This window comes from Tachyglossus aculeatus, chromosome 20, assembly GCF_015852505.1.
Source record: "Tachyglossus aculeatus isolate mTacAcu1 chromosome 20, mTacAcu1.pri, whole genome shotgun sequence".
In the NCBI taxonomy this organism is placed as follows: Eukaryota; Metazoa; Chordata; class Mammalia; order Monotremata; family Tachyglossidae; genus Tachyglossus; species Tachyglossus aculeatus.
The window spans coordinates 15,410,074-15,438,011 of NC_052085.1; the positions used below are offsets into that span (position 1 = coordinate 15,410,074).

Here is a 27,938-nt window from a genome sequence, read left to right on the forward strand (position 1 = left end):
TCTAAGCGCTGGGGAATTTACAAGGGGATCAGGTTGTCCCACTTGGGGCTCACAGTCTTCATCCCCATTTTACAGATGAGGGAACTGAGGCCCAGAGAAGTTAAGTGACTTGCCCAAAGTCACACAGTTGACAAGTGGTGGAGCCGGGATTTGAACCCATGACCTCTGACTCCAAAGCCCGTGCTTTTTCCACTGAGCCACGCTGCTTCTCTTGGCGGCATAAGACAAGACTACCCCCTCTAGCCTGTAAGCTCCTAGTGGGAACATGTCTACTGATTCTATTGCACTATACACTCCCAAGCCTTTAATATAGTGTTCTGCACACAGTGCTCAATCAATACCACTGATTAATTGATTATACTAGGCACTTAGCGGCATGATAAAAGCCACAGCTCCTGTACTGAAGCCTTTGACAAATTATGGTGGACACAGACTAAATCAGGTGACTGACTTCCACGTTACTGAGAACAATTTCCAATCCACCATTTAGCCGCTCATTGACTATCCATTAAGTATAGCATCTCCCATGATAATAATAATTATGGTACTTGCTACGCGCTTACTATGTGCCAAGCACTGTTCTAAGCACTGGGGTAGATACGAGTTAATCAAAATGGACACAATCCCTGTCCCACATGGGGCTCACACTCAATTTCTATTTTACAGAGGAGGTCACTGAGGCCCAGAGAAGTGAAGTAACTTTCCCAAGGTCACACAGCAGACAAGTGGAGGAGCCGGGATTAGAACCCAGGTCCTTCGGACCCCCAGGCCTGGATTATCCACTAGCCCATGCTGCTTCTCTTCAGCAGGCTATCATCATCAGGCGGCCCGGAGCAATCCCAGCAACAGTCAGGCCAAATATGAGGAAAAGCAAGTTCAGAATGAAATCAAGAATGAAGTCCCTCAACACTTAAAACCCGTTTTAGGCGGTCAGGGGTCTCTGGGGAGTCACGGCAATTAACAGGCCACTACAGACAATGCCCTAGGAGCGTCATATAGAACTTGAGGTTCACTGGGCCAAAGCAAGCAGAGAGGTCAAGACCTACCGTGGAAATCTGGAGAGGAAACCAATGGATTTGGGCCCGAAAGCGATGCCTGCAGACCTTACTTGGTGTAGGAAAAAGAGCCCTTATGGGATAGGCTAATGTAGATTTAGACTACTCCACCTACCTTGACTTTCCCTTTAACGAAACTAACAATATCTTCTTTATTATCAAAGACGGACAAGGTGTGCAAGAGGTTTTGTTCTAACCACTCCCAATGCTGATTTATCTCTTCTAATGTGGCACCTAGGGAAAGAACAAAAGAGCTGAAGCAATAAACTTAAGAAAAAAGTGGCTTTGACAAATCTCATAATGAAATGAATAACGTAGCCAAAGAGCTATCCTCATTAAAGCCAACGATTAGAAAATATTATACACCATAAAACTGGAAAATGGGATGTCTAAGTCACTGTAAAACTCACGTGGTTGCGAAAAAGTGCTATTTTCAAACGTTAATAAATCCACACTGTGGTCTTTATCTACATCAGCCACCTCCTCAAGCTCACTTATCAATTCTCTCCTTTCCCCTGTTCAATGTGGATATCACTCCCCATCACTCCACTGCCATAACTTCCTTCTGAACCCATTCAACTCTGGGTAGCCCACCAGGGTCTGAGTTCTTTCTTCTATCACATTACATGGATTCGTTCTCCAGAAGACCCGATCTCCTTGCCTAGAATCTATTTTATTTCCCCTGACCCGAATACTCGCACTTTGTACCAAAGTGTCTGTTGTACTTCATTCAGTCTCCACCACTAGACTGTAAGCTAAATCTCCCTCCCGCTGGAAACCCACTCCTCCTTCTCCTAACTTTCTGGTCTGTCGATAACGTCATCCCTTTCCAGAAGCCCGTGATCCTGGTGTCACCGAGGCCATGTCTCTATCTTTCACATTCAAGCGGGAGTTTGCAGGCAGGGGTTTTGTCTATCAACTAAGCTTAAGCAGATGGGATGGCTTAGATTCTCAGCACCTTCTCCTTTTCCGCTGTACCCTTTTCTCGATTTTCCATCCTGGCTTTTCAGCCTTCCAAACGGGCTCCTTCCACTCTGAGCTCAAACCCATTCTACTCTCTTTCCCCCGAACATTTATTGAGCCCTCTAAGGGTTTACAAGCATCGATTTGCTCTTCCTTTTCTTCCCCTCTTTGGGGAAGAAAATGGACTTAAATCTTAAAAACAGCCAAGCCAACCTGCTTTCTCCTCCAAGTACAGGCCCCAGTCTCCACTCTGGCCTCCCTGGGCTGCTTGTCCTTTTATCCGATAGGGTCATCCATAACCCACAGACCCTGGCTCAAACCCATTCCATTCTTTAGGCTACTAACCTCGACTCATTTTGGGTAGGAATCGTGACAATCTACTCTACAGTACTCTCCTCTGGGCTTAGTACAGTGTCTTTCCCCGGTAAGTGCTCAATAAGTATCCCGATGGGCCTTTCAAATGAAAACGTGGGGCTAGGTTCCTTTGTTCCAACCTAATTTTTCCAAGGTTATGAACTGAGTGACAAGTCAGAGACTGTTTCATCCTAAATGAGGGCAACTGCCAGCCACACATTTTCTGTTCACAATTCTCCCTTTCGAAGGGATATTCTGAGAACTTAAAAGCCTTGGGCAATCCCGCCATGAGGTAGCTTGCTTGACAAACAGTCAGAACAGGAGCAAAGTGGCAGATACTTTAGAAACTTCCCCTGGATCCTGCCTAACCAGTGGAGGGAAATTACAAAACTCACTCCCTTGTGGGTGGGAGAGAGAAGCTAAGGAAGGTAACTCTGTCTCCATTTATACGAAATCCCTGTTTCTTCTCTGGGGGTGGGTGGGACAATTATTTGCTCCTCTCCTACATTGTCATTTTGAATAAGAAGCCCCATTGTCTCCAACCTTCCCAGTGGAGAACAGAAATGCAATGTCCCCTCTCTATTCCCCCACCCCCCACCCTGGGGGGAAAAAACTCCAAAAAAACCCACAACTTTCCAACTTCCTGTCTTATTTCCCCACAGAGAAAGCCAAATGGCAGGGAAACTTTCCAAACAAGACTCCCTTTAAAGGCAGGTCTTGTGAAGAACTTCATAAGAACCATTAAATCATGAGTGAAATCACAGGCAATAAATACCAGGCACTAGTGATCTTGAGAAATTAAAAATGATTGTCAAATATCTGGGCATTTTCTAGTCAGTTCAATCAATGGCATTTATTGGGCACTTACTGTGTGCAGGGCACTGTATTAAGAGCTTGGGAAAGTACAAAACAATAGCTATGGCACACACATTCCCACCCCACGCGTCGCTTTGTAATGGGTTCATCTTCTCAGGTTCAGTTACTTACCGACCTATCGGATGTTTCAGTGTCACAGAAGAGGGAGGAGAGAAAGGCGGAAAAAACAAGCAAACAAAAAAAGTGACTTCATCTCCGCCCCTTCTGCAAATGATCAACAGTAAGGAAAACACCCCCCAAAAAATTTCACCTCACCTGTCCGTTGGAAGTGCACAATAGCTCTACTGAGCAACTCCCACCCCGACATCCACTCTCTTATTCATTCATTCAATTCAATCGTATTTATTGAGCGCTTACTGTGTGCAGAGCACTGTACTTATCCTTCTCAGCTCTCCCTCAGGTAGAGACCTCCCACCTGCTTAGACTGTGAGCCCGCTGTTGGGAAGGGACCCTCTCTATACGTTGCCAACTTGTACTTCCCAAGCGCTTAGTACAGTACTCCGCACACAGTAAGCGCTCAATAAATACGATTGAACGAATAAATGCAAAACCTATCCCTCCTGTACCTGTGCTTCCAACCCCATCCTGTCTCCCCTTCTAAAATCACTTTTAGTCCCTCCCCTCCCTCATTTCCCTCCATGACCATCTTGAACTCTTAACTCTCTCAGGGCTCCTTCTCCAATGCCTCCCTACGGGACCTCGTCCGCCTCACGAACCAAAAAACTAAAAATTCTCTCTCTGGATACCACCATCCAACCACGCCCCCACCCCACCTCCAAATCCCACCTAAACTCTTTGAAGGGGTTGTATAAACCCGTTGCTTCAAGCCACTGGCTGGGTTCCGCACTCGCCTGGGCATTTGGGAGAGTGACAATGACAAGCGAGTGAGTCTCCGGTCAAAAACAAACCGTGGGTCCTAAGCAGACTTTCAGGACAGAGAAGGGGTGTGAAAGAGAACAAGAGACATAAGAGATCACCAGAATGGGCTCATTCATTCAATCATATTTATTGAGCGCTCACTGTGTGCAGAGCACTGTACTAAGCGCTTGGAAAGTACAATTCGGCAACAGATAGAGACAATCGCTACCCAACAGACCGGTCGCTAAGCCTCCACTCCTCGCCTTCTGGTCTCTTTCTTTTCTCTCTCTTCCCCAGCCCCATTTCCCTTTCCTTCTCCTCTCTCTTGCCCCCCTGCTTTGTCCTTCACTCCACCCCTCAGGCCGCACCCCCACAACCCGCCACCCTAAATTCACCCCGCTGCTGAGGATGAAGAGTGGGAACCCCTGGATACAAGACGATCGGAGGCAGCCACTCCTAAAGGGAGCACACGATTTTGAGAAAAGGCAGAGGCACAGGCGAGGTTACATGACTCCCCCAAGGTCACACGGCAGGCCACTGGCAGAGCTGGGACCAGAACCCACGGCCGGTGCGCTCAGTCAGGCAGCTTTGGGGGAAATAATTATTTAACAGGAGTGGTGCCCATCGCTTTTAATTAAGCGCTCACTCCGTGCGGCGATGCAGTTCGGAGCAAACACACGGCAGCCCGACAACCGTTGCAGAGAGCCACGTTAGCCTATGTCAAGACCCGACGACATGGTGGCGGTTCGGGTCAGTTTCTAGCCGGGGTTACCCCAGGCGTGCCATGCAGCCGCCCCTCACGCTCACACAGTAGCCTCGTGGGCAGACGGGTCGGTCCGTGACTCACCGATCGCTATGGCCCAGGAACCTTCCGATCCGCTCAATAACTCACCGCATGCTATGGCGGAGTACACCGGTGACCCGGGGACCTGGAGTAGGATGCGGAAGGGAGCGACCCGGGCACTGGAGTCCAGCACGGCGTCGATGGCGCCCACCAGGCGACCTTCAGGAGAGAAGCAAACGGCCCGTTAACTCGAGAGGCGGCCCAGGGACGGGCTGAGGGCCGCCCGGGCCTCGACGATGCGCTCCGGATTTCCTTGTCCTCGACCGGGATGGCGCAGGGATGGCGGGGACCCCATCTACCAACTCTGTCACGCTGTGATCGCCCAAGTGCTTCGTCCAGCACTCTGCACGCAGGGAGCGCTCAATAAATCATCATCAATCGGATTTATTGAGCGCTTACTATGTGCAGAGCACTGTACTAAGCGCTTGGGAAGTACAAATTGGCAACATCTAGAGACAGTCCCTACCCAACAGTGGGCTCACAGTCTAAAAGGGGGACACAGAGAACAAAACCAAACATACTGACAAAATAAAATAAATAGATGTGTACAAGTAAAATAAATAAATAAGGAGAGTAATAAATATGTACAAACATATATACATATATACAGGTGCTGTGGGGAAGGGAAGGAGGTAAGAAGGGGGGGGATGGAGAGGGGGACGAGGGGGAGAGGAAGGAAGGGGCTCAGTCTGGGAAGGCCTCCTGGAGGAGGTGAGCTCTCAGCAGGGCCTTGAAGGGAGGAAGAGAGCTAGCTTGGCGGATTGGCAGAGGGTGGGCATTCCAGGCCCGGGGGATGACGTTGGCCGGGGGTCGAAGGCGGGACAGGCAAGAACGAGGTACGGGGAGGAGATTAGTGGCGGAGGAGCGGAGGGTGCGGGCTGGGCTGGAGAAGGACAGAAGGGAGGTGAGGTAGGAGGGGGCGAGGGGATGAATAAATAAAATACCAAATAAATAAATACCACTGATTGATCGGTCAGTCGGTCCGTCGCATTTATTTTAGATTGTGAGCCCACTGTTGGGTAGGGACTGTCTCTAAATGTTGCCAACTTGTACTTTCCAAGCGCTTAGTACAGTGCTCTGCACACAGTAAGCGCTCAATAAATACGATTGATTGATTGACCACTCACTGTGTGCAGAGCACTAAGCGCTTGGGAGAGTACAGTCTAACAGACACATTCACTGCCCACAACGAGCTTCCGGCCGTGACGGCCAAATCCCGGCCGGCCCCAGTTCGCACGGGGGTGCCGGGGGTCGGACAGGAAGCGAACTCGCCCAGGGGACACAGTTCATCCGTGTGGAGTCAGGGCTCGAGTTCAAATCTCCCTCACGGTCCAGGGCTTATCTCCCGGCCCTCCTCCGACAGCTGGGGGCTGGATGTTCTGTACCTAGCCCTAGGCCAAAATGTCCCGTGCTTGAGGAAGATTTCGGGAAATCAGCTCAGTAAGAGAAAAGAGTGGAATGTGGAATGGAAAAGTTTTATTTTACTTATTTTTATTTTTGTATGGCTAAGTGCTTACTATATGCTGGACACCGTACTAAGAGCTGGGGTAGATACAAGATATAGGTTGGATAATAATAGTAATAATGATGGCATTTGTTAAGCGCTTACTATGTGCAAAGCGCTGTTCTAAGCACTGGGGAGGATACAAGGTGATCGGGTTGTCCCACGTGGGGCTCACGGTCTTAATTCCCATTTTACAGATGAAGCACAGAGAAGTCAAGTGACTTGCCCAAAGTCACCCACCTGACAATTGGCAGAACCGAGATTTGAATCCATGACCTCTGACTCCCAAGCCCGGGCTCTTTCCACTGAGCCACGCTGCAGGTTGGACGCCGTCCCTGACTCACATGGGGCTCACAGTCTTAATCTCCATTTTCCAGATGCGGCAACCGAGGCCCAGAGAAGTGAAGTGACTTGTCCCCGGTCCCACAGCAGGCATAGGGCGGAGTCAGGATTGGAACCCAGGTCCTTCTGACTCTTTGGTCCATGCTCGATTCCCAAAGCCACGCTGCTTCAGGCTCACAGCTTTAATCTCCGTTTTACAGACGATGGAACTGAGGCACACAGAAATTTAGGGTCTTGCCCAAGGTCACACAGCAGACAAGTGGCAGAATCGGGTTTAGAACTCAGGTCCTGTGACTCTTGTTCCTCACAGAGGATCATAGAAACTGAAAGAGCAGTTTTAAAAGTGGCTTTAAAAGTGGCAGTATGTATTGAGCATTTCGTCCTAATGGCAAAACAAGTAATTTGAACCCTGCCCACATGGTGTTTATACTCTTAAGGGGGAAGACGGCCAAAAGACTTGGGTGGGGGTGAAGAATACAGTCTATATAATAATAATAATGATGGCATTTATTAAGCACTTACTATATGCAAAGCACTGTTCTAAGCGCTGGGAGTTGACAAGTTGGTCAGGTTGTCCCACGTGGGGCTCCCAGTCTTAATCCCCATTTTACAGATGAGGTAACTGAGGCCCAGAGAAGTTAAGTGACTGGCCCAAAGTCACGCAGCTGCCAAGTGGCAGAGCCAGGATTGGAACCCATGATCATATACGTCGACCTTTAGGTGCTGAGCCCGGGTATGAATAGGTGCCCAAGTGTCAGAGGTGCCAGGCTCCTCTGTTAATGCTAAAGAGGCATTAAAAGAGGAAGCCGCGTGGCGTAGTGGGAAGAGCGCGGTCCTGGGAGTCAAAAGGTCATGGGTTCTTTGTCTGCTGTGTGACCTCGGGTAAGTCACTTCACTTCTCTGGGCCTCAGTTCCCTCATCTGTAAAATGGGAATTCATCCATTCATTCAATCATATTTATTAAGTGTTTACTGTGTGCAGACCACTGTACTAAGCACTTGGGAGAATACGATACAAGAGTAAAATTAAGACTGTGAGCCTTCCCAGACTGAGCCCCTTCCTTCCTCTCCCCCTCGTCCCCCTCTCCATCTCCCCCATCTTTCCTCCTTCCCTTCCCCACAGCACCTGTATATATGTACATATGTTTGTACATATTTATTACTCTATTTATTTATCTTACTTGTACATATCTATTCTATTTATTTTATTTTGTTAGTATGTTTGGTTTTGTTCTCTGTCTCCCCCTTCTAGACTGTGAGCCCGCTGTTGGGTAGGGACTGTCTCTATGTGTTACCGACTTGTACTTCCCAAGCGCTTAGTACAGTGCTCTGCACGCAGTAAGCGCTCAATAAATACGATTGATTGATTGATTAAATTGTCCTTTCTGACAATGCACTTTGAAATCATCAGAAAATGGCAATAAGAATAGCTACTAGGACTTCTTATGGATTTAAAACATTGGCTGCGGGCAGGAAATATGTCTACCAATTCTGTAGCTCTTTACTCTCCCAAGTACCTAGAACAGTGCTTTGCCCTCAGTAAGTGCTTAATAAGTACCACTGACTGACTAGTGGAGCTAAAATAGGCACGGTGAAAAATGGAAATACTGAAATGCAACTACCTCTCCGTTCCATGCCCGCAAATCAATTCCCATTTCACTTTCTGCATGACTGACCACGGCAACAAATTCCCCATTTTCAAAAACCACCGAGCTGTCTTGCTCAACTTGGTTTTAGAAAAGGGAAAAAAAGGCAACAGGAAAGTCAAAACTATTTGGGGGGCGGTCAAAGCGCCTCCTAAATGAGGAATTAACCTGCTGGCTATCACTTTAGGTTAATCTTTGGTCAGCAAACACAGCTCACATTGCATTTTCACTTGCCTCGGTGGTCCCAAAGGGTGGCTGCCCAGACTACATTGAGTGAGACTGTGTGAAAGCCCACTCACGTTGAAGAATCCTGTCTGCTTTCTTTCCACCTTCTCTTAAGATGAGAGGGGCAAAACGGGTGTGAGGAGGGGGAAATGCAGAGCTCAAGTCACAATGTGCTACACGCTAGGGGCAGCTAGGTCACAGAGCCCCAACTAGAGCCCATCATTTTTCTATTCTTGGGCAGAACAATATCGGAGAAAAACCAAACCACAATCAAATTTTCACTCTCCACTTTCCAATCAATCCATCGGTGGTATTCACTGAGTACGTGTGCGGAGCATTCATTCATTCAATCATATTTGTTGAGCCCTTACTGTGCGCAGAGCACTGTACTAAGCGCTTGGAAAAAATACAACAGAGCTAGTAGCCAAAAGGCATTTTCCGAGTTTTAGCCACCAAAAAAGCCTTCCTCTTTTTGTGGTATTTGTTAAGCGTTTACTATGTGCCAGGCACTGTACTAAGCGCTGGGGTAAATAAAAGCTAATCGGGTTGGACGAAGTCCTTGTCCCACATGGGGCTCAGCATCTTAATCCCCATTTTAAGGATGAGGTAACTGAGGCTCAGAGAAGAGAAATTACTTGTCCAAGATCACTCAGCAGAGAAGTGGCAGATCAACTGACCCGCCCCCCCCGCAATTCCATCATCATCATCAATCGTATTTATTGAGCGCTTACTGTGTGCAGAGCACTGTACTAAGCGCTTGGGAAGTACAAGTTGGCAACATATAGAGACAGTCCCTAATAAGATGATTCTCAAAAACACGCTGAGAATTAAACTTTTAATAGAGTGATTCTATTTGTCGGCAGTCACAGCAACAAGGCAAATGAAGGCCACAAGTGAAAAAATCCTGCGCACAGGACCAAAGACGAGGGAGCGGCAGAGATTCCGCTTTTAAGGGGCACTATCGCAATTCTACTCCATAATCCAAACTGAATTAATCTTCCCCGGCCCTGCCAAGACACCGAATAAAGGCATAAGCACAGAGAGGGGTCCGGCTTTCCGAGCGTTGTTTATCTTACGTGACCTTTGAGGCCGGTCTCCCATTATGACAGACCGCAGCTGCCCACGCTCTGCTCTTCCCAGAGAGCGGTCCAAAAGCAAGTGGAAAAAAAGACGAGGTTGTTATTAACAAAATGCCTTTTAACGAGAGTTAGTTCCCCTCAGGTGTTTTGTTGGGTTTTTTTTTTTTTTCCAAACAACACTCAAGACTGTCGGAGAACTGCCAAAAGGCGATTAATTTTTCCTGCGCTAGAGAAGGTGGTGATCACGGGTTTTCCTGCCTGGCGTTAGCCTCCGGGGATAATAAATCGGACCTATGCTGCGTCAGAAAATGCCACTCCACTGGCAGGTAGGTATGAGATAAGAGCCCAAATGGCAGCATGGGATGAGACATTCTAAGCATAAACACATCAGGCTGCTTGGCTCAGAACTAGGACTTGGAGGCCCAACTTCGTTCGTTCATTAATTCAATCGTATTTATTAAGCGCTTACGCCACTCGTCTGCTGTCTGACCTTGAGCAAGTCACTTCACTTTTCCTGGCCTCAGTTATCTCGCCTGTAAAATAGGGATTAGGATGGGAAGCCCCACATGGGACAGGGACTGTGTCCAACCCAAGTTGACTGTGTCCTCCCTAGCGCTTAGTACAGTGCCTGTCACAAAGTAAATTCTGAATAAGCACTGTACCAAGTGCTTGGGAAAGTACAATCCAACAATAAACAGTGACATTCCCTGCCCGCCCGAGCTGATGGTGTAGAGATGAGGGGAGACAGACATCCATACAAATAGATAAAATGACAGGTTTATACATAAGTGTTGCGGAGTTGGGAGGGGGGAAGAGCAAAGGGACAATTCAGGGCAACGCAGAAGGGAGTGGGAGAGCCCACTGTTGGGTGGGGACTGTCTTTATATGTTGCCAACTTGTACTTCCCAAGCGCTTAGTACAGTGCTCTGCACACAGTAAGCGCTCAATAAATACGATTGATGATGATGATGAGGAGGAGGAGGAAAAGTGGTGCTTAGTCAGGGAAGGCCTCTTGGAAGAGATGGGCCTTCAATAAGGCTTTGAAGGCGGGGAGAATAAGGTCTGTCGTATTTAAGGAGTGCTAGTCTCGCCATTGCGACGGGTCTTTTCGGTGACTTTGGGCTCATCGCTTGACTCCTCCGGGCCCCCGTTTCCTTAGCTGTAAAATGGGGCTCAGAGCAGCGTGGCTGAGTGGATAGAGCACGGGCCTGAGAGTCATTCATTCATTCAATCGTATTTATTGAGTGCTTACTGTGTGCAGAGCACTGTACTAAGCGATTGGGAAGTCCAAGTTGGCAACATATAGAGACGGTCCCTACCCAACAGTGGGCTCACAGTCTAGAAGGGGGAGACGGACAACAAAACAAAACATATTAACAAAATAAATAGAATATGTACAAATAAAATAGAGTAATAAATACGTACAAACATATATATACCTATATACAGGTGCTGTGGGGAGGGGAAGGAGGTAAGGCGGGGGGGATGGGGAGGGGGAGGAAGGGGGGAGGAAGGAGGGGGCTCAGTGTGGGAAGGCCTCCTGGAGGAGGTGAGCTCTCAGTAGGGCCTTGAAGGGAGGAAGAGAGCGAGCTTGGCGGAGGGGCAGAGGGAGCAGGGCATTCCAGGCCCGGGGGATGACGTGGGCCGGGGGTCGACGGCGGGACAGACGAGAACAAGGCACAGTGAGGAGATTAGTGGCAGAGGAGCGGAGGGTGCGGGCTGGGCTGGAGAAGGAGAGAAGGGAGGTGAGGTAGGAGGGGGCGAGGGGATGGACAGCCTCGAAGCCGAGGGTGAGGAGTTTGTGCCTGATGCGTAGGTTGATTAGTAGCCACTGGAGATTTTTGAGGAGGGGAGTAACATGCCCAGCGCGTTTCTGGACAAAGACAATCCGGGCAGCGGCGTGAAGTATGGATTGAAGTGGGGAGAAGGACCTGGTTCTAATCCCAGCTCCGCCACTTGTCTGCTGTGTGACCTTGAGCAAGTCACTTCACTTTTCCTGGCCTCAGTTATCTCGCCTGTAAAATAGGGATTAGGATGGGAAGCCCCACATGGGGCAGGGCCTGTGTCCAACGCAAGTTGCTTGTGTCCTCCCTAGCGCTTAGTACAGTGCCTGTCACAAAGTAAACTCTGAATAAATTCCACAATTATTATTGTTACACCCACTCTCCCTATATTTTAGATCACCATCCCCATGAAGCATAGGGATTGTGTCTGATCAGATATACATATCTATTCTATTTATTTTGTTTATTTTATTTTGTTAGTATGTTTGGTTTTGTTCTCTGTCTCCCCCTTTAAGACTGTGAGCCCACTGTTGGGTAGGGACTGTCTCTATATGTTGCCAATTTGTACTTCCCAAGCGCTTAGTACAGTGCTCTGCACATAGTAAGCGCTCAATAAATACGATTGATGATGACGATATATGTTGCCAACTTGTACTTCCCAAGCGCTTAGTACAGTCCTCTGCATATAGCACTCAATAAATACGATTGAATGAATTATCCTGTCTCGACCCCAGACTTCAGCACAGTGTGTGGCACATTGTGAGTACTTCTTAATACATCAGCACCACGCCTCACTGCACCACCAAAGTCCAGATGTGCTCAGGAAAGATTGGGCAGAGGGGAGAAAGAATCTCTTTAGTCGTGGAACATACTGGCCTCTCAGAAGAACATAATTCATATCCTCTAATGCAAAACATTCGAGAAGAGGAATAAACAAAGTCAGTAACTCCGATAAGGTGGTTATTTTGTCCATGTGAGAAGTCAGGCTTCTAAATTCTAATTCTGTAGGGGGGCATATGCCACTATCAACGATTCTCCCGAAAAGCCTGTCTTTTTACAAAATAAATGTCATCATCATCATCATCATCATCATCAATCGTATTTATTGAGCGCTTACTATGTGCAGAGCACTGTACTAAGCACTTGGGAAGTACAAATTGGCAACATATAGAGACAGTCCCTACCCAACAGTGGGCTCACAGTCTAAAAGGGGGGAGACAGAGAACAAAACCAAACATACTAACAAAATAAAATAAATAGAATAGATATGTACAAGTAAAATAAATAAATAAATAGAGTAATAAATATGTACAAACATATATACATATATACAGGTGCTGTGGGGAAGGGAAGGAGGTAAGATGGGGGGGGATGGAGAGGGGGACGAGGGGGAGAGGAAGGAAGGGGCTCAGTCTGGGACACCAGACTGTCAAAGGGGACACCACTGCATCTTTTATTAGGAGCCAACTGAGTTTTTCCAAAGGCTTTGAGTCCCCCCAGTAAACTACGCGGATATCTCCTTTCAGATCTTCTAACAGATCAGGATGCAGAAGTCTGCTTCCTGAATCATACAGGAAGCGACAGAGCTACCTGATTAGATCTGCTTTTGAAAAACGAATTCCAGCTCTGGTCTCTTCCCAGCCAAATTCCAAGTCCGAATGCAATCTGAGGGCACTGAGAAGGATCTTCATCCTAAGAAGCTGTGCCACAAGGAAATCGTGTAGATACAGTGTAGCTCTCTTCCTCAGAACAGCAAATCCAGACATTTGCTCGGCATTTATAGTTTTATTTATCAGCGGCCAGTGACAGCCGGGACCGTTTTTGAGCAATAACCCTTCACTTTCTCAGCCCAAGTGCAGGAAAAAGGAAATGTTAGTAAAGTTCAGTTACCCTGAATCATGGCTCTGTCCACAATACAGATGTCTTTACCAAGCCTGTATTGCTACTCGGGGGTTTTTCTTCCCTCATTTGGTTTCACTTGCTTCCCCCCACAAATTAAAGAAATCTAACAGGATTCATCGATAATATCTGTGGTTTCTCAAGTGCTTACTACATGCCAAACACCGTACTAATTGCTGGGGTAGAAACATAATCAGGTCCCACATGGGGCTCACAGTCTTAGTAGGAGGGAGAACAGGTATTGAAACCCCATTTTGCTGATGAAGGAACTGAGGCACAGAGAAGTTAAGTGCCTTGCCCAAGATCACACAGCAGGCAAATGGCAGTGGTGGGATTAGAACTCAGATCCTCCAACTCCCAGGCAGGCCTGGGTTCTCTCCACCGGGCCATGCTGTTTCTCTAGACCCCAGTTCATTATCTAAAGCTAATTCTAAGAACGCCAAGTTTCCTGGCCTCCCCCAACACATAAAACGTTATTCACTAATAAAATAATAATAATAATGCTGGTTATATTTGTTAAGTGCTTACTATGTGCCTGGCACTGTACTAAATGCTGGGGTGGATACAAGCAAATCAGGTCGGGCACAGCATGGAGAATAATAATAATAATGGCATTTATTAAGCGCTTACTATGTGCAAAGCACTGCTCTAAGCACTGGGGAGGTTACAAGGTTGTCCCACGGGGGGCTCACAGTCTTAATCCCCATTTTACAGATGAGGTAACTGAGGCCCAGAGAAGTGAAGTGACTCACCCAAAGTCACACAGCTGACAATTGGCGGAGCCGGCATTTGAACCCATGACCTCTGACTCCAAAGCCCAGGCTCTTTCCACTGAGCCACGCTGCTTCACGGTGTAACGGACAGAGCATGGGGCTTGGAGTCGGGAGGTCCTGGGTTCGAATCCCGGCTCCACCACTTCTCTGTCATGCGACCCTGGGAAAGTCACTTCAATTCTCTGGGCCTCAGTTACCTCATCTGTAAAATGGCGATTGAGACTTTGAGCCCCGCTGTGACAGGGACTGTATTCAACTTGACTGGCTTGTATCCACCCCAGTGCTTAGTACAGTGCCTAGTATATAGTAAGCGCTTAATAAATACCATCATTATTACACACACCCTGTCTCACGTGGGGCTCACGGTCTCACTTGTCACGCAGCAGACAAGTGGCGAGCCAGAATTAGAACTCAGGACCTTCTGACTCTCGGGCCCCTGCTCTACGCACTACAACATGCTGCTGGACACATCCTAGTGTATTACTTCCGAAATGATGGAAATGATGAGAAGCAGCGTGGCCCAGTGGAAAGAGCCCGGGCTTTGGAGTCAGAGGTCATGGGTTCAAATCCCGGCTCCGCCAATTGCCAGCTTTGTGACTTTGGGCAAGTCACTTCTCTGGGCCTCAGTTATCTCATCTGTAAAATGGGGACGAAGACTGGGAGCCCCCTGTGGGACAACCTACTCACCTTGTAACCTCCCCAGCGCTTAGAACAGAGCTTTGCACATAGTAAGCGCTTAATAAATGCCATCATTATTATTATTATTATTAAATGATTTCTATTAAGGCTCCCTCGGAGGCAGAACGCCCCTGAGGAGTTTAAGACTAATCAAATTTTTAAATTCTCACATCTGTGGGCCGGAGTTGGAATCAGAGAACAGGACCAAACGTGAAATTGAGAGAACAAGCCCTTCTGCCCTCCTCTCCCCCCACAGCCCCACAAAAAAAAAAAACAAAAAACCAAAACCAAAAGCAGTCACCAAACAAAAGCACTTCTATTCCGCTGTTCAGAAGAGATATGAGAGGTGGTTAAACTCGCTTTGCAAGACTCACTCAAGGACGCTCGCAAATCAGTTTGGGGGGCCAGGCTGGGCCACAAAAATTCCCACCCACAGCTTCCATTCCTCGGACATTAGGCTCAAACCTTACCTCTGCCGGGAAGAAAAAAAGGCAAATAAAGGGAAACGGGGCCTATCCCAGAGAGGGAGAGAAAGTAAGTGGTCGTTCAGAATTCAAAAATTCCCACCCACAGCTTCCATTCCTCGGACATTAGGCTCAAACCTTACCTCTGCCGGGAAGAAAAAAAGGCAAATAAAGGGAAACGGGGCCTATCCCAGAGAGGGAGAGAAAGTAAGTGGTCGTTCAGAATTCAAAAATTCCCACCCACAGCTTCCATTCCTCGGACATTAGGCTCAAACCTTACATCTGCCGGGGAGAAAAAAAGGCAAATAAAGGGAAACGGGGCCTATCCCAGAGAGGGAGAGAAAGTAAGTGGTCGTTCAGAATTCAGAATCGAAGTAGGGCATCACTTTGCTCCTCTAACACAAACCTACGCACCGTATCTCAATCTCGCCTATCTCACCGCGGACCCCTTACCCACTTCCTGCCTCTGGCCTGGACCTCCCTCTCCCTTCATATTCAATCATATTTATTGAGCGCTCACTATGTGCGGAGCACTGTACTAAGCGCTTGGGAAGTACAAGTTGGCAACATATAGAGACGGCCCCTACCCAACAACGGGCAAACAGACCACCACTCGGCAGGGCTCAGTGGAAAGAGCCTGGGCTTGGGAGTCAGAGGTCATGGGTTCTAATCCTGGCTCCCCCACATGTCTGCTGTGTGACCTCGGACAAGTTACTTAACTTCTCTGAGCCCCCGTTACCTCATCTGTAAAATGGGGATGAAGACTGCGAGCCCCACGTGGGACCACCTGATCACCTTGTAACCCCCCCAGCGCTTAGAACAGTGCTTTGCACATAGTGAGCGCTTAACAAATGCCATCATTATTATTAAAATCCAAGAGGACTTCCCCAACTAAGCCCTCATTTTTCCTCCCCCTCTATGTTCTGAGTTACCTTATGCGGTGGATCTGTAAGCCCACTGTTGGGTAGGGACTGTCTCTATATGTTGCCAACTTGTACTTCCCAAGCGCTTAGTACAGTGCCCTGCACACAGCAAGCGCTCAATAAATACGATTGATGATGATCTGTACTCTTTCAGCACTCGATATCTCCCCCAACAACTCTCCCATTCTCATACTACAGTGTTCTACGCGTAATACGCACTCAATAAACACCATCAACTGAGCGATCATTACAGCACTCGGCGTACGGCAACTTGCTTCTGCATTTGCTCCAAAAAACATTTTGGTTACTCTACTGAGGTCGGCCTCGTTCCGGGAGTCGGAAAGCCTCTTGTACTTGTTCGGACACCAGGTTGGCGACTATGGAGATTTTAAAAAACAGGGATGGAACGTGGAAGAGGTGGAAGAAAAGAGACGGCTGAGGCTGGGTGGCAAAACAAAAAAAGGTATAAAACAACCACACGCAAACACACCTCATTTGGACTCAACCAGTTAAGGAGTGCGGCATGTAGGCTATCTGGGAAATTCAGCATTTAATCGATAGTGTTACGAGTCCGTGCAAAGAAATCAGTGACAATTATTGAGCACCTACCACAAGCATTTGGAAGAAGATTAACTATATAGAAGCCCTGGTCCCTGCTCTCAAGAAGCTTACGCTCTAGCAGGAGAGATGGACGCTGAAATATTTAACGGATCGCAAGAAGAAGGAAAAAGGGATAGGTATTTGGTTGCTAAAAGCCACCCTTTCCTCTTGATCTAAACTGCTACGATGCTGATCCATTCATTCCTTCAATCGTATTTATTGAGCGCTTACTGTGTGCAGAGCACTGGACTAAATGCTTGGAAAGTATAATTCGGCAACGGGCAGAGACAATCCCTACCCAACAACAGGCTCACAGGCAGACTAGCCCTAGTAGCATTTATCCTATCCTGCCTTGACTACTGTATCAGTAGAGGGATCAATCAATCAATCAATCGTATTTATTGAGCGCTTACTGTGTGCAGAGCACTGTACTAAGCGCTTGGGAAGTACAAGCTGGCAACATATAGAGACAGTCCCTACCCAACAGCGGGCTCACAGTCTAGAAGGGGGAGACAGACAACAAAACAAAACATATTAACGAAATAAAATAGAATAAATACGTACAAATAAAATAGAGTAATAAATGTGTACAAGCATATATACATATATACAGGTGCTGTGGGGAGGGGAAGGAGGTAAGGTGTGGGGGAGCAATCAATCAATCGTATTTATTGAGCGCTTACTGTATTCAGAGCACTGTACTAAGCGCTTGGGAAGTACAAGTTGGCAACATATAGAGACAGTCCCTATAACAGTGGGCTCACAGTCTAAAAGGGGAGACAGAGAACAAAACCAAACATACTAACAAAATAAAATAAATAGAATAGATATGTACAAGTAAAATAAATAAATAGAGTAATAAATATGTACAAACATATATACATATATACAGGTGCTGTGGGGAAGGGAAGGAGGTAAGATGAGGGGGACGTGGGGAGAGACAGGAGGATGGGAGATCGGGAGATTTGTTAAGCTTTTAGACTGTGAGCCCCTTTTAGACTGTGAGCCCAATGTTGGGTAGGGACTGTCTCTGTATGTTGCCAATTTGTACTTCCCAAGTGCTTAGTACAGTGCTCTGCACATAGTAAGCGCTCAATAAATATGATTGATTGATTAAGCGTTTATTATGTGCCAGACACTGTACTAAGTGCTGGGGGCGATACAAGCCAATCAGGTTGGACACAGTTCCTGTCCCACTGGGGCTCACAGTCTCAATCCCCATTTTACAAACGAGGGAACTGAGGACCACAGAAGTGAAGTGACTTGACCAAGGTCGCACAGCAGATAAGTGGCAGAGCCGGGATTAGAATCCACGACCACCTGACTCCCAAGCCTGTGCTCTAACCACTACGCCACGCTACTTCATCCGCTTGGGGTCCCTTGCAATGAGACATTGGATTGTCCAAGTTTGGGGTGGTCCTTATCAGATGATGATTCCGCTCAGTGAAATGCAGTTAACTGATCGATAGCTACACCAGCGTTTCAAAAATAATCGGTTTTCGCGGTTCAACAGTGCCTTGGGTCTCCTACCCTCACCCACATCCTGCCTCCGGCCTGGAGCGACCTCCCTCCTCACATCACACGGACAACTGCTCTCCTCCCCTTCAAAGTCTTATTGAAGGCACACCTCCTCCAAAAAGGCTCCCGGCTCCGCCACTTGTCAGCTGTGTGACTCTGGGCAAGTCACTTAACTTCTCTGTGCCCCAGTTACCTCATCTGTAAAATGGGGGTGAAGACTGTGAGCCCTACGTGGGACAACCTGATTACCTTGTATCCCACCACCCCCAGTACTAAGCACTGGGGTGAATTGGAGAAGCAGCGTGGCTTAGTGGAAAGAGCAAGGGCTTGGGAGACGGAGGTCAATCAATCAATCAATCAATCAATCGTATTTATTGAGCGCTTACTATGTGCAGAGCACTGTACTAAGCGCTTGGGAAGTACAAATTGACAACACATAGAGACAGTCCCTACCCAACAGTGGGCTCACAGTCTAAAAGGGGGAGACAGAGAACAGAACCAAACATACCAACAAAATAAAATAAATAGGATAGAAATGTACAAGTAAAATAAATAAATAGAGTAATAAAGGAGGTTGTGAGTTCTAACGCTGGCTCTGCCACTTATCAGCTGTGTGACTTTGGGCAAGTTGCTTAACTTCTCTGTGCCCCAGTTACCTCATCTGTAAAATGGGGGTTAAGACTGTGAGCCCCCCCAGGGGACAACCTGATCACCTTGTAACCTCCCCAGAGCTTAGAACAGTGCTTTGCACATAGTAAGCGCTTAATAAATGTCATTACTATAAGAAGCCTTCCCTGACTAAGCCCTCCTTTCCTCTTCTCCCACTCCCTTCAGCGTCACCTTGACTTGCTCCATTCATCCATCCCTCCCACCCCACTCAGCCCCACTGCACTTGTTCATTCATTCAATCGTATTTATTGAGCACTTACTGTGTGCAGGGCACCGTACTAAACGCTTGGGAAGTCCAAGTTGGCAACATATAGACAGTCCCTACCCAACAGTGGGCTCACAGTCTAGAAGGGGGAGACAGACAACAAAACAAAACATGTTAACAAAATGAAATGTGCGGAGGGAGGGCATTCCAGGCCAGGGGGAGGACGTGAGACTTCCTGACTCCCAGTTCTGTGTCATCTGCTCTTCATTCTTCATCTTTGCTTTACTTGTAACCTGTTTCAACCGCTCAAATATCTATTAGCAGCAATAAAGCAAGAATGTTTTCAATCCAGAAAATGAAGCAATCTGCATCTTCCGAATGACCCAGCAATGGATAGCCTGGGGCTTGGATAACCTTCTTAGTTCATGCGGCGTCTTCATAATTGTGTTGAAGCAGCACAGGAAAGTCTTCCTTTTCTCCATCGCCATCATCATGACTGCGGATCCGTGGAGAAGTTGCTGCGGTTTTCCCCCCAGGCCACGTGGCCAGGGACTACACCGTCCATCGGGCAACGCGGCAGCAGCGCTCCCGGGAAGAGACCAAGGGCGGAGGGTCCCGGGGATCCAGAGGCCTCGGCCACAGACAGCAGAAGGAAACCTCGCCACCAGCCCCGTGCGAAGCATCTCTCGACTCCTTCAGCCCCGCCTCGCCCGGCTCCGGGCCCATCACCGCCACGAGCCGCGGTCATTTATTTACTTATAATGACATTAACTAATATGACAATAGTCATATTGTCTGTCTCCCCCTCTAGTCTGCAAGCTCACTGTGGGCAGGGAATGAAGTGTACTTTCCCAAGTGCTTAGTACGCTACTTTGCACACAGTAAGTGTTCAATAAAAACACTGAATTGAAGATAATCAGGTTGGACAGAGCTCCTCTCCCACACGGGGCTCACAGTCTACCTCATCCCCAAAAGGTCTGGAGAGCAGGCCAACCTCCACTCCTCTCACTCTGCTCCTCGTCATCAGCTGCCCCAGAAAGCAATTCCCAGGAGGCTGGGATTATGCCCTATTCATTCCTACGGGAATGTTCTCCCCATTTGAGAAGCAGCATGGCGTGGCGGTTAGAGCACGGGCCTGGGACTCAGAAGGTCATGGGTTCTAAATCCCAGCTCTGCCACTTGTCCGTTGTGTGACCTTGGACCAGTCCCTTCATTTCTCTGTGCCTCGGTTACCTCATCTGGAAAATGGGGATTGAGACTGTGAGCCCCACATGGGACAGGGACTGTGTCCAACCTGATTTGCTTGTATCCACTCCAGCGCTTCGGACAGTGTCCGGCACAGAGTAAGTGCTTAACAAATGCCATTATTATTATTATTAATAATAAGAATAATGATGATGGCATTTATTAAGCGCTTACTATGTGCGAAGCACTGTTACTTTCTTATGGGTTAGAAACAAGTAATATTTAGACGACAAACACATTCACCTTCCCAAAAGGACCACCTCTCAGCCACGCCTAAGCCAAAGAGATCTCCAAACTGATGGACAAGTTTGATCCAGCCCATTCATTCATTCAATCGTATTTGTTGAGCGCTTATGGTGTGCAGAGAATGCTTAGTACAGCGCCTTGCACAAAGTAAGCACTTAACAAATGTCATTTTTACTATTAACGTCAGAACTACCCTGCAGAAGCCTGTAAGAATTAGTTAACTTTGGCACTCCAACGTGTCCAGAGTTGCATCTGTGGCACCGACTAAAAACAAGGAGCGCTCACGGGCAAATGGACTTACTTTTCACGAGCCTCAGTCATGAAAGTTCCTAATCGGCAGCTGCAGCGGCTATTTTTAAATGTGAAATCGAATCCAACTGAGCTTAATCAGAAAAAAAATATATAACAACGAGGGTGATGGGGGAGGGTTTAGAGCAAGAGCAGAGGGACAGCAACTAATGTTACCTGCTTGACTGCCAGCAAAGTCTTGAAGAAAAATAATAATAATGGCATTTTTTTAAGTGCTATGTGCAAATGACCTCTGACCCCCAACCCGTGCTCTTTCCATTGAGCCACGCTGCTGCTCACGATACAATATGATGATATCCGTCTCACCCAATTGAGACTACCAAAACGCAGTGGAAGAAATCAAAAGAGCCGAAACAAAACTCTGCTTCAGGCCAACGTAGGCCGGAGTAGGATAAGAGACGCCTTCCTCCGGCAGGCATTCCCCGATTACTCAGTAAGTCAATCGTATTTATTGAGCCCTTGGGATTCATGCCCCACCTCCTGATACACTATCTCCTCTGCCACTTCAGTCTCTTCCTATTTAACAGTATTGACCAACATCTTACCTCCTTCCCTTCCCCACAGTATATATGTATATATGTTTGTACATATTTATTACTCTATTTATTTATTTATTTTACTTGTACATATCTATTCTATTTATTTTATTTGGTTAGTATGTTTGGTTTTGTCCTCTGTCTCCCCCTTTTAGACTGTGAGCCCACTGTTGGGCAGGGACTGTCTCTAGATGTTGCCAACTTGTACTTCCCAAGCGCTTAGTACAGTGCTCTGCACACAGAAAGCGCTCAATAAATACGATTGATGATGATGATGATGATGGTTATTCTCTTCCCAGTAGAAGAGTCAACAGTTTTTGCTGGCTTGGTTCTGTCTCTAGACTGCAAGCTCGTTATGGGCAGGGAATGTGTCTGCTAATTCTGTTGCACTGTACTCTCCCAAGTGTTTAGTACAGTGCTCTGCACCTAGTGAGTGCTCGATAAATACCGTTGATTGATTGAAGTGTAGGCTCCAGAGCCGAAATTACATTTCTTTTCAATGTTCCTTATCATCATCAATCGTATTTATTGAGCACTTACTATGTGCAGAGCACTGTACTAAGCGCTTGGGAAGTACAAATTGGCAACATATAGAGACAGTCCCTACCCAACAGTGGGCTCACAGTGCCTTAAGTGCCTCACCCACAGCTCTGCCCTCCATGGGATGTTAGTATTCTGTTTGTACAGATTTATTACTCTATTTGTACATATTTACTATCCTACTTATTTTGTTAATGATGTGCATCTAGCTTTATTTCAATTTATTCTGATGACTTGACACCTGTCCACATGTTTTGTTGTCTGTCTCCTCCTTCTACATATCATCGTCATCATCAATCGTATTTATTGAGCGCTTGCTATGTGCAGAGCACTGTACTAAGCGCTTGGGAAGTACAAATTGGCAACATATAGAGACAGTCCCTACCCAACAGTGGGCTCACAGTCTAAAAGGGGGAGACAGAGAACAAAACCAAACATACTAACAAAATAAAGTAAATAGAATAGATATGTACAAGTAAAATAAATAAATCAATAAATAGAGTAATAAATATGTACAAACATATACATATATACAGGTGCTGTGGGGAAGGGAAGGAGGTAAGATGGGGGGGATGGAGAGGGGGACAAGGGGGAGAGGAAGGAAGGGGCTCAGTCTGGGAAGGTCTCCTGGAGGAGGTGAGCTCTCAGTAGGGCCTCAAATAAGACTCAATTTTACTTATTTTATGGTATCTATTACATGCTTACCATGTAATAAGCGCCGGAGTAAATACAAGCTAGTCAGGATAGACACAGTCCATGTTCCACTTGGGGCTCACAGCTCTAATCCTCATTTTTCCAGATAAGATAACCAAGGCATTAAGTGACTTGCCCAAGGTCACCCGGCAGACAAGGGGCAGGGCCGGCAATAGAATTCAATCAATCAATCGTATTTATTGAGCGCTTACTATGTGCACAGCACTGTACTAAGCGCTTGGGAAGTACAAATTGGCAACATATAGAGACAATTCAGGTCCTCTGACTTCCTCTATGAACCTCGCCATATGGCTTCTCTGACTCACTGTTAATATTGCGATCCCGCAATGTTATTGTCTTTGGTTTTCTTTTAAAAGATGTGGAGTTAGCTCCTGAAGGGCTTCTACTTTTGACTGCTCCCAAGCATTCAGTACAGTGCTCTGAAAATAGCGGGTTTAATAAACATAAATGTCTAAGAAAATGTCTACGGTCCAGGAGTAAGCAGCGTTTGTTGGAATCGTTTGCGCATAAATGCAATTGTGCCCGCCCCCCCATTGTCGTTTTTGTCTTTATTAGAAACAGATGCAGCATTATCATCATCATCAATCATATTTATTGAGCGCTTACTATGTGCAGAGCACTGTACTAAGCGCTTGGGAAGTACAAATTGGCAGCATTATGCCAACAGGGATGACTATATGTACTTCAACCCTTCGAGTGTTTGCACAACTGAATCATCAAAGCATCAGTCAAAAAATCCTGGACAATCGGGGCCCCAGGAACTGCCACTTTCAGCTCTGAAACAAACCCGTTTCTAATGATGTAAAGCCACTTGGACTAAATAATAATAATAATAATAATAATGGTATTTGTTAAGCGCTTACTATGTGCAACGTACTGTTCTAAGTGCTGAATATAATAATAATAATAATAATGGCATTTATAAAGAGCTTACTCTGTGCAAAGCACTGGGGAGGTTCCAAGGGGCTCACAGTCTTCATCCCCGTTTTACAGATGAGGTCACTGAGGCCCAGAGAGGTGAAATGACTTCCCCAAAGTCACACAGCTGACGAGTGGTGGAGCTGGGATTTGAACCCATGACCTCTCACTCCAAAGCCCGGGCTCTTTCCACTGAGTCACGCTGCTTCCACTAAATCTCAGTGACTTCAGATTGATTGATTTATTTTAGTTGTACATATCTGTTCTATTTATTTTATTTTGTTAGTATGTTTGGTTTGGTTCTCTGTCTCCCCCTTCTAGACTGTGAGCCCACTGTTGGGTAGGGACTGGCTCTATATGTTGCCAACTTGTACTTCCCAAGCGCTTAGTCCAGTGCTCTGCACACAGTAAGCGCTCAATAAATACGATTTATTTATTTATTTTACTTGTACATATCTATTCTATTTTTATTTTGTTAGTATGTTTGGTTTTGTTCTCTGTCTCCCCCTTTTAGACTGTGAGCCCACTGTTGGGTAGGGACTGTCTCTATATGTGGCCAACTTGTACTTCCCAAGCGCTTAGTACAGTGCTCTGCATACAGTAAGCGCTCAATAAATACGATTGATTGATTGATTCAGCCTTGAATCTACTTCAGAGAAGCAGTGTTGTTTTAAGATTATCCCTGGCTAAGATTACCCCTTCCTCCCCACCAAAAAGCACTACACACACACACATACATAATTCCTTGCCTTGTTTACTGTAATAAAATAGTTTTCTTACTCGTCACCCGATGTTCCCCAGGAATTTGCAGGCCAGAAAACCTCAGAAGCCTCCTTTTTAGTCATTCCCCCCAAACTTTGGCCTCCAGCCATAAGAACCTGCAAGAATCTGGAATCCCAGACACACACTAGTCTGCTGTGTGACCTGGGGCAAGTCACTTTACTTCTCTGAGCCTCAGTTCCCTCACCTGGAAAATGGGGATTACGACTGTGAGCCCTATCTGGGACAGGGACTGTGTTCAATCCAATTACCTTGCATCTACCCCAGTATTTAGCACGGTGTCTGGCACATGGTAAGCATGTGCCACTAGTATTATCACTAGTATTATAATACTAGTGATATTATAATACTAGTGGTATTACTAGTATTATACTATTACTATTATTACTATTACTATTATTATTACTAGTATTATACTATTACTATTATTACTATTATAATACTAGTATCACTAGTATTATTAATAAGAACTCCCAAATATAGTCATTTCTGCTCTAAAGAGGTAGTTGTGTTTTTGAAGAGCCTTGCGTTAGGGGAAAATCACATTCAAGTAACCATCCAGCGCTTAGAACAGTGCTTGGCACATCTAATCCCGGCTCTGCCACTTAGCTGTGTGACCTTGGGCAAGTCACTTAACGTCTCTGTGCCTTAGTTACCTCATCTGTAAAATGGGGATGAAGACTGTGAGCCCTACATGGGACAACTTGATTACCCTGTATCTACCCTAGTGCTTAGAACAGTGCTTGGCAAATAGTAAGTGCTTAACAAATACCAACATTATTATTATTATAGTAAGCATTTATTATTATGATTATTGATTCCACTGAGATTCAGGGCTTGGGGGTAGTAGATGGTTTCAAGAGGCTATGCATTTTTCAATAAAAAAAAATTCCCACTCTTTTTAAATGGTAATTGTTCATTCATTCATTCAATCGGATTTATTGAGCACTTACTGATGCAGAGCACTGGACTAAGCGATTGGAAAGTACAATTGGCAACAGATAGAGCAGCGTGGCTCAGTGGAAAGAGCACGGGCTTTGGAGTCAGGGGTCATGGGTTCGAATCCTGGCTCTGCCAATTGTCAGCTGTGTGACTTTGGGCAAGTCACTTAACTGCTCTGTGCCTCAGTTCCCTCATCTGGAAAATGGGGATTAAGACTGTGAGCCCCCCATGGGACAACCTGATCTCCTTGTAACCTCCAAAGCGCTTAGAACAGTGCTTGGCACATAGTAAGCGCTTAATAAATGCCATCATTATTATTATTATAGAGACAACTCCTACCCAACAACAGGCTAACAGACTTGTAAAGCACTTACTCTGTGTCACGAACTGTACTAAGCGCTGGAGTAGAAATAAGGCAATCAGGTTGGACAAAGCCCCTGTCCCACATGGGGCTAACAGTCTAAGTCGGAAGAGGAGGATTTACTCCCTATTTTACAGATGAAGAAACTGAGGCCCAGAGAAGTGGAGTGGCTTGCCGGAGGTCACACAGCAGACAAGTGGCAGAGTCGGGATTAGAACCCAGGTCCTCTGCCTCGCAGGGCTTTGCTCTTTCCACAAGGCCACACTGCTTCTCACCCGCTTGTTATGTCTACAACTAGCCAAATGCTAGACACACTGCTGCTCTTTGGGTGAAATTGACTCAGTTTTATCTGAACACGTGTTCTCACTCTTCCTTTTGGGTAGACCATGATGGCAGGATTGGAGTACAATCTTCCAACCCTGAACATCTGTCGGGGTTGGAAGTAGCAGCGTATCTCCCCCCCTGCCAGACTGTAAGCTCACTGTGGGCAGGGAGTGTCTATTGTTACATGGTACTCTCTCGTTCATCCATTTGATCGCATTTATTGACTGCTTACTGTGTGCACAGCGCTGTACTAAGCGCTTTGAAAGTACAATTCGGCAACAGAGGGAGACAATAGATACATACCTATTCTATTTATTTTATTTTGTTAGTATGTTTGGTTTTGTTCTCCGTCTCCCCCTTTTAGACTGTGAGCCCACTGCTGGGTAGGGACCGTCTCTATATGTTGCCAGTTTGTACTTCCCAGGCGCTTAGTACAGTGCTCTGCTCAATAAATACGATTGATGATGATGATGATGACAATCCCTACCCAACAACGGGCTCACAGTCTAGTCAGGGGGGGGAGACAGACAACAAAACAAGCAGACAGGCATCAACAGCATCAAAATAAATAGAATGATAGATATAGACACATCATTAATAAAATAGAATAATATGTCCATATATACACAAGTGCTGTGGGACGGGGAGGTGGGTGGGGCAGAGGGAGGGAGTCGGGGCGATGGGGAGGGGAGGAGGAGCAGAGGAAAAGGAGGGCTCAGTCTGGGAAGGCCTCCTGGAGGAGGTGAGCTCTCAGTAGGGCTTTGAAAGGTGGGGGAAGAGAGTTGGTTTGGCGGATGGGAGGAAGGAGGGCCAGAGGTAGGATGTGGGCCAGGCAGGACAGGTGAGAACGAGGCCTAGTGATGAGGTTAGCAGCAGAGGAATGGAGGGTGCGGGCTGGGCTGGAGAAAGGGAAAAGGGAGGTGAGGTAGGAGGGGGTGAGGTGATGGACACCTTAAGCACTTAGTACAGTGGTCTACATACAATAAGTGCTTAATAAATAGGACTGACTGACTGCTAGCCCGGCCTGTGTTACAGGCAGGGGGCTAATAGTGGCCCTACAGTAGGAATCCTCCTTAACTTGGGGTTTCAGAAGAACATCACGCCCTCACGGTGCCCTCACGGTTTCATAGAACTGAATGTACTCAGGTTGCAAAAGCCCAAAATACAGTTTTGTCCTCACCGGGCCTCTAGCTCCTCTCTCCTGCTTCCAGCCTCTTGCTCCCCATCCTCCCTTCTGCCTGAAATTCCTTCCCCACCCACATCCAGCAAACCACTACTTTCCCACCTTCTACAACCATATTTAATCCCGGCTCCACCACACGTCGGCTCTGTGACCCTGGGCAAGTCACTTTACTTCTCTGGGCCTCAGTTACCTCATCTGTAAAATGGGGATTGAGACCGTGAGCACCACGTGGGACAGGCACTGTGTCCAACCTGATTGGTTTCTATGCATCCCAGCGCTTAGTACAGTGCCTGGCACACAGTAAGCACATAAAGAAGCAGCATGACTTAGTGGAAAGAGCCCAGGCGTTGGAGTCAGAGGACACGGGTTCTAATCCCGGCTCTGCCACTTATCTGCTGTGTGACCTTGGGCAAGTCACTTCACTTCTCTGTGCCTCATTTCCCTCATCTGAAAAATGGAGATTAAGACTGTGAGCCCCATATGGGACAACCTGATTACCTTGTAACTACCCCAGTGCTTAGCACATAGTAAGCGCTTAAATACCATCACTGTTATTAAGTGCTTAAATACCACAATTAAGAG

General features: G+C 46.8%; 1 protein-coding gene across 2 annotated transcripts in view; it reads right to left on the reverse strand.

Annotated features, from left to right (window-relative positions):
* Window positions 1-27,938, reverse strand: part of TBC1D8 (TBC1 domain family member 8) — a 77,015-nt gene that overhangs the window by 43,703 nt on the left and 5,374 nt on the right. Inside the window, exons 2-3 of one of the 2 annotated variants that reach the window (XM_038761757.1) lie at window positions 4,999-5,109; window positions 1,171-1,289 (exon numbers count right to left, since the gene is read on the reverse strand). In XM_038761757.1, the coding sequence (XP_038617685.1) occupies window positions 1,171-1,289; window positions 4,999-5,109 (230 nt within the window). Of the gene's footprint in view, window positions 1-1,170; window positions 1,290-4,953; window positions 5,110-27,938 lie in introns of both variants that reach the window. The other variant, XM_038761756.1, reaches the window with a different exon arrangement.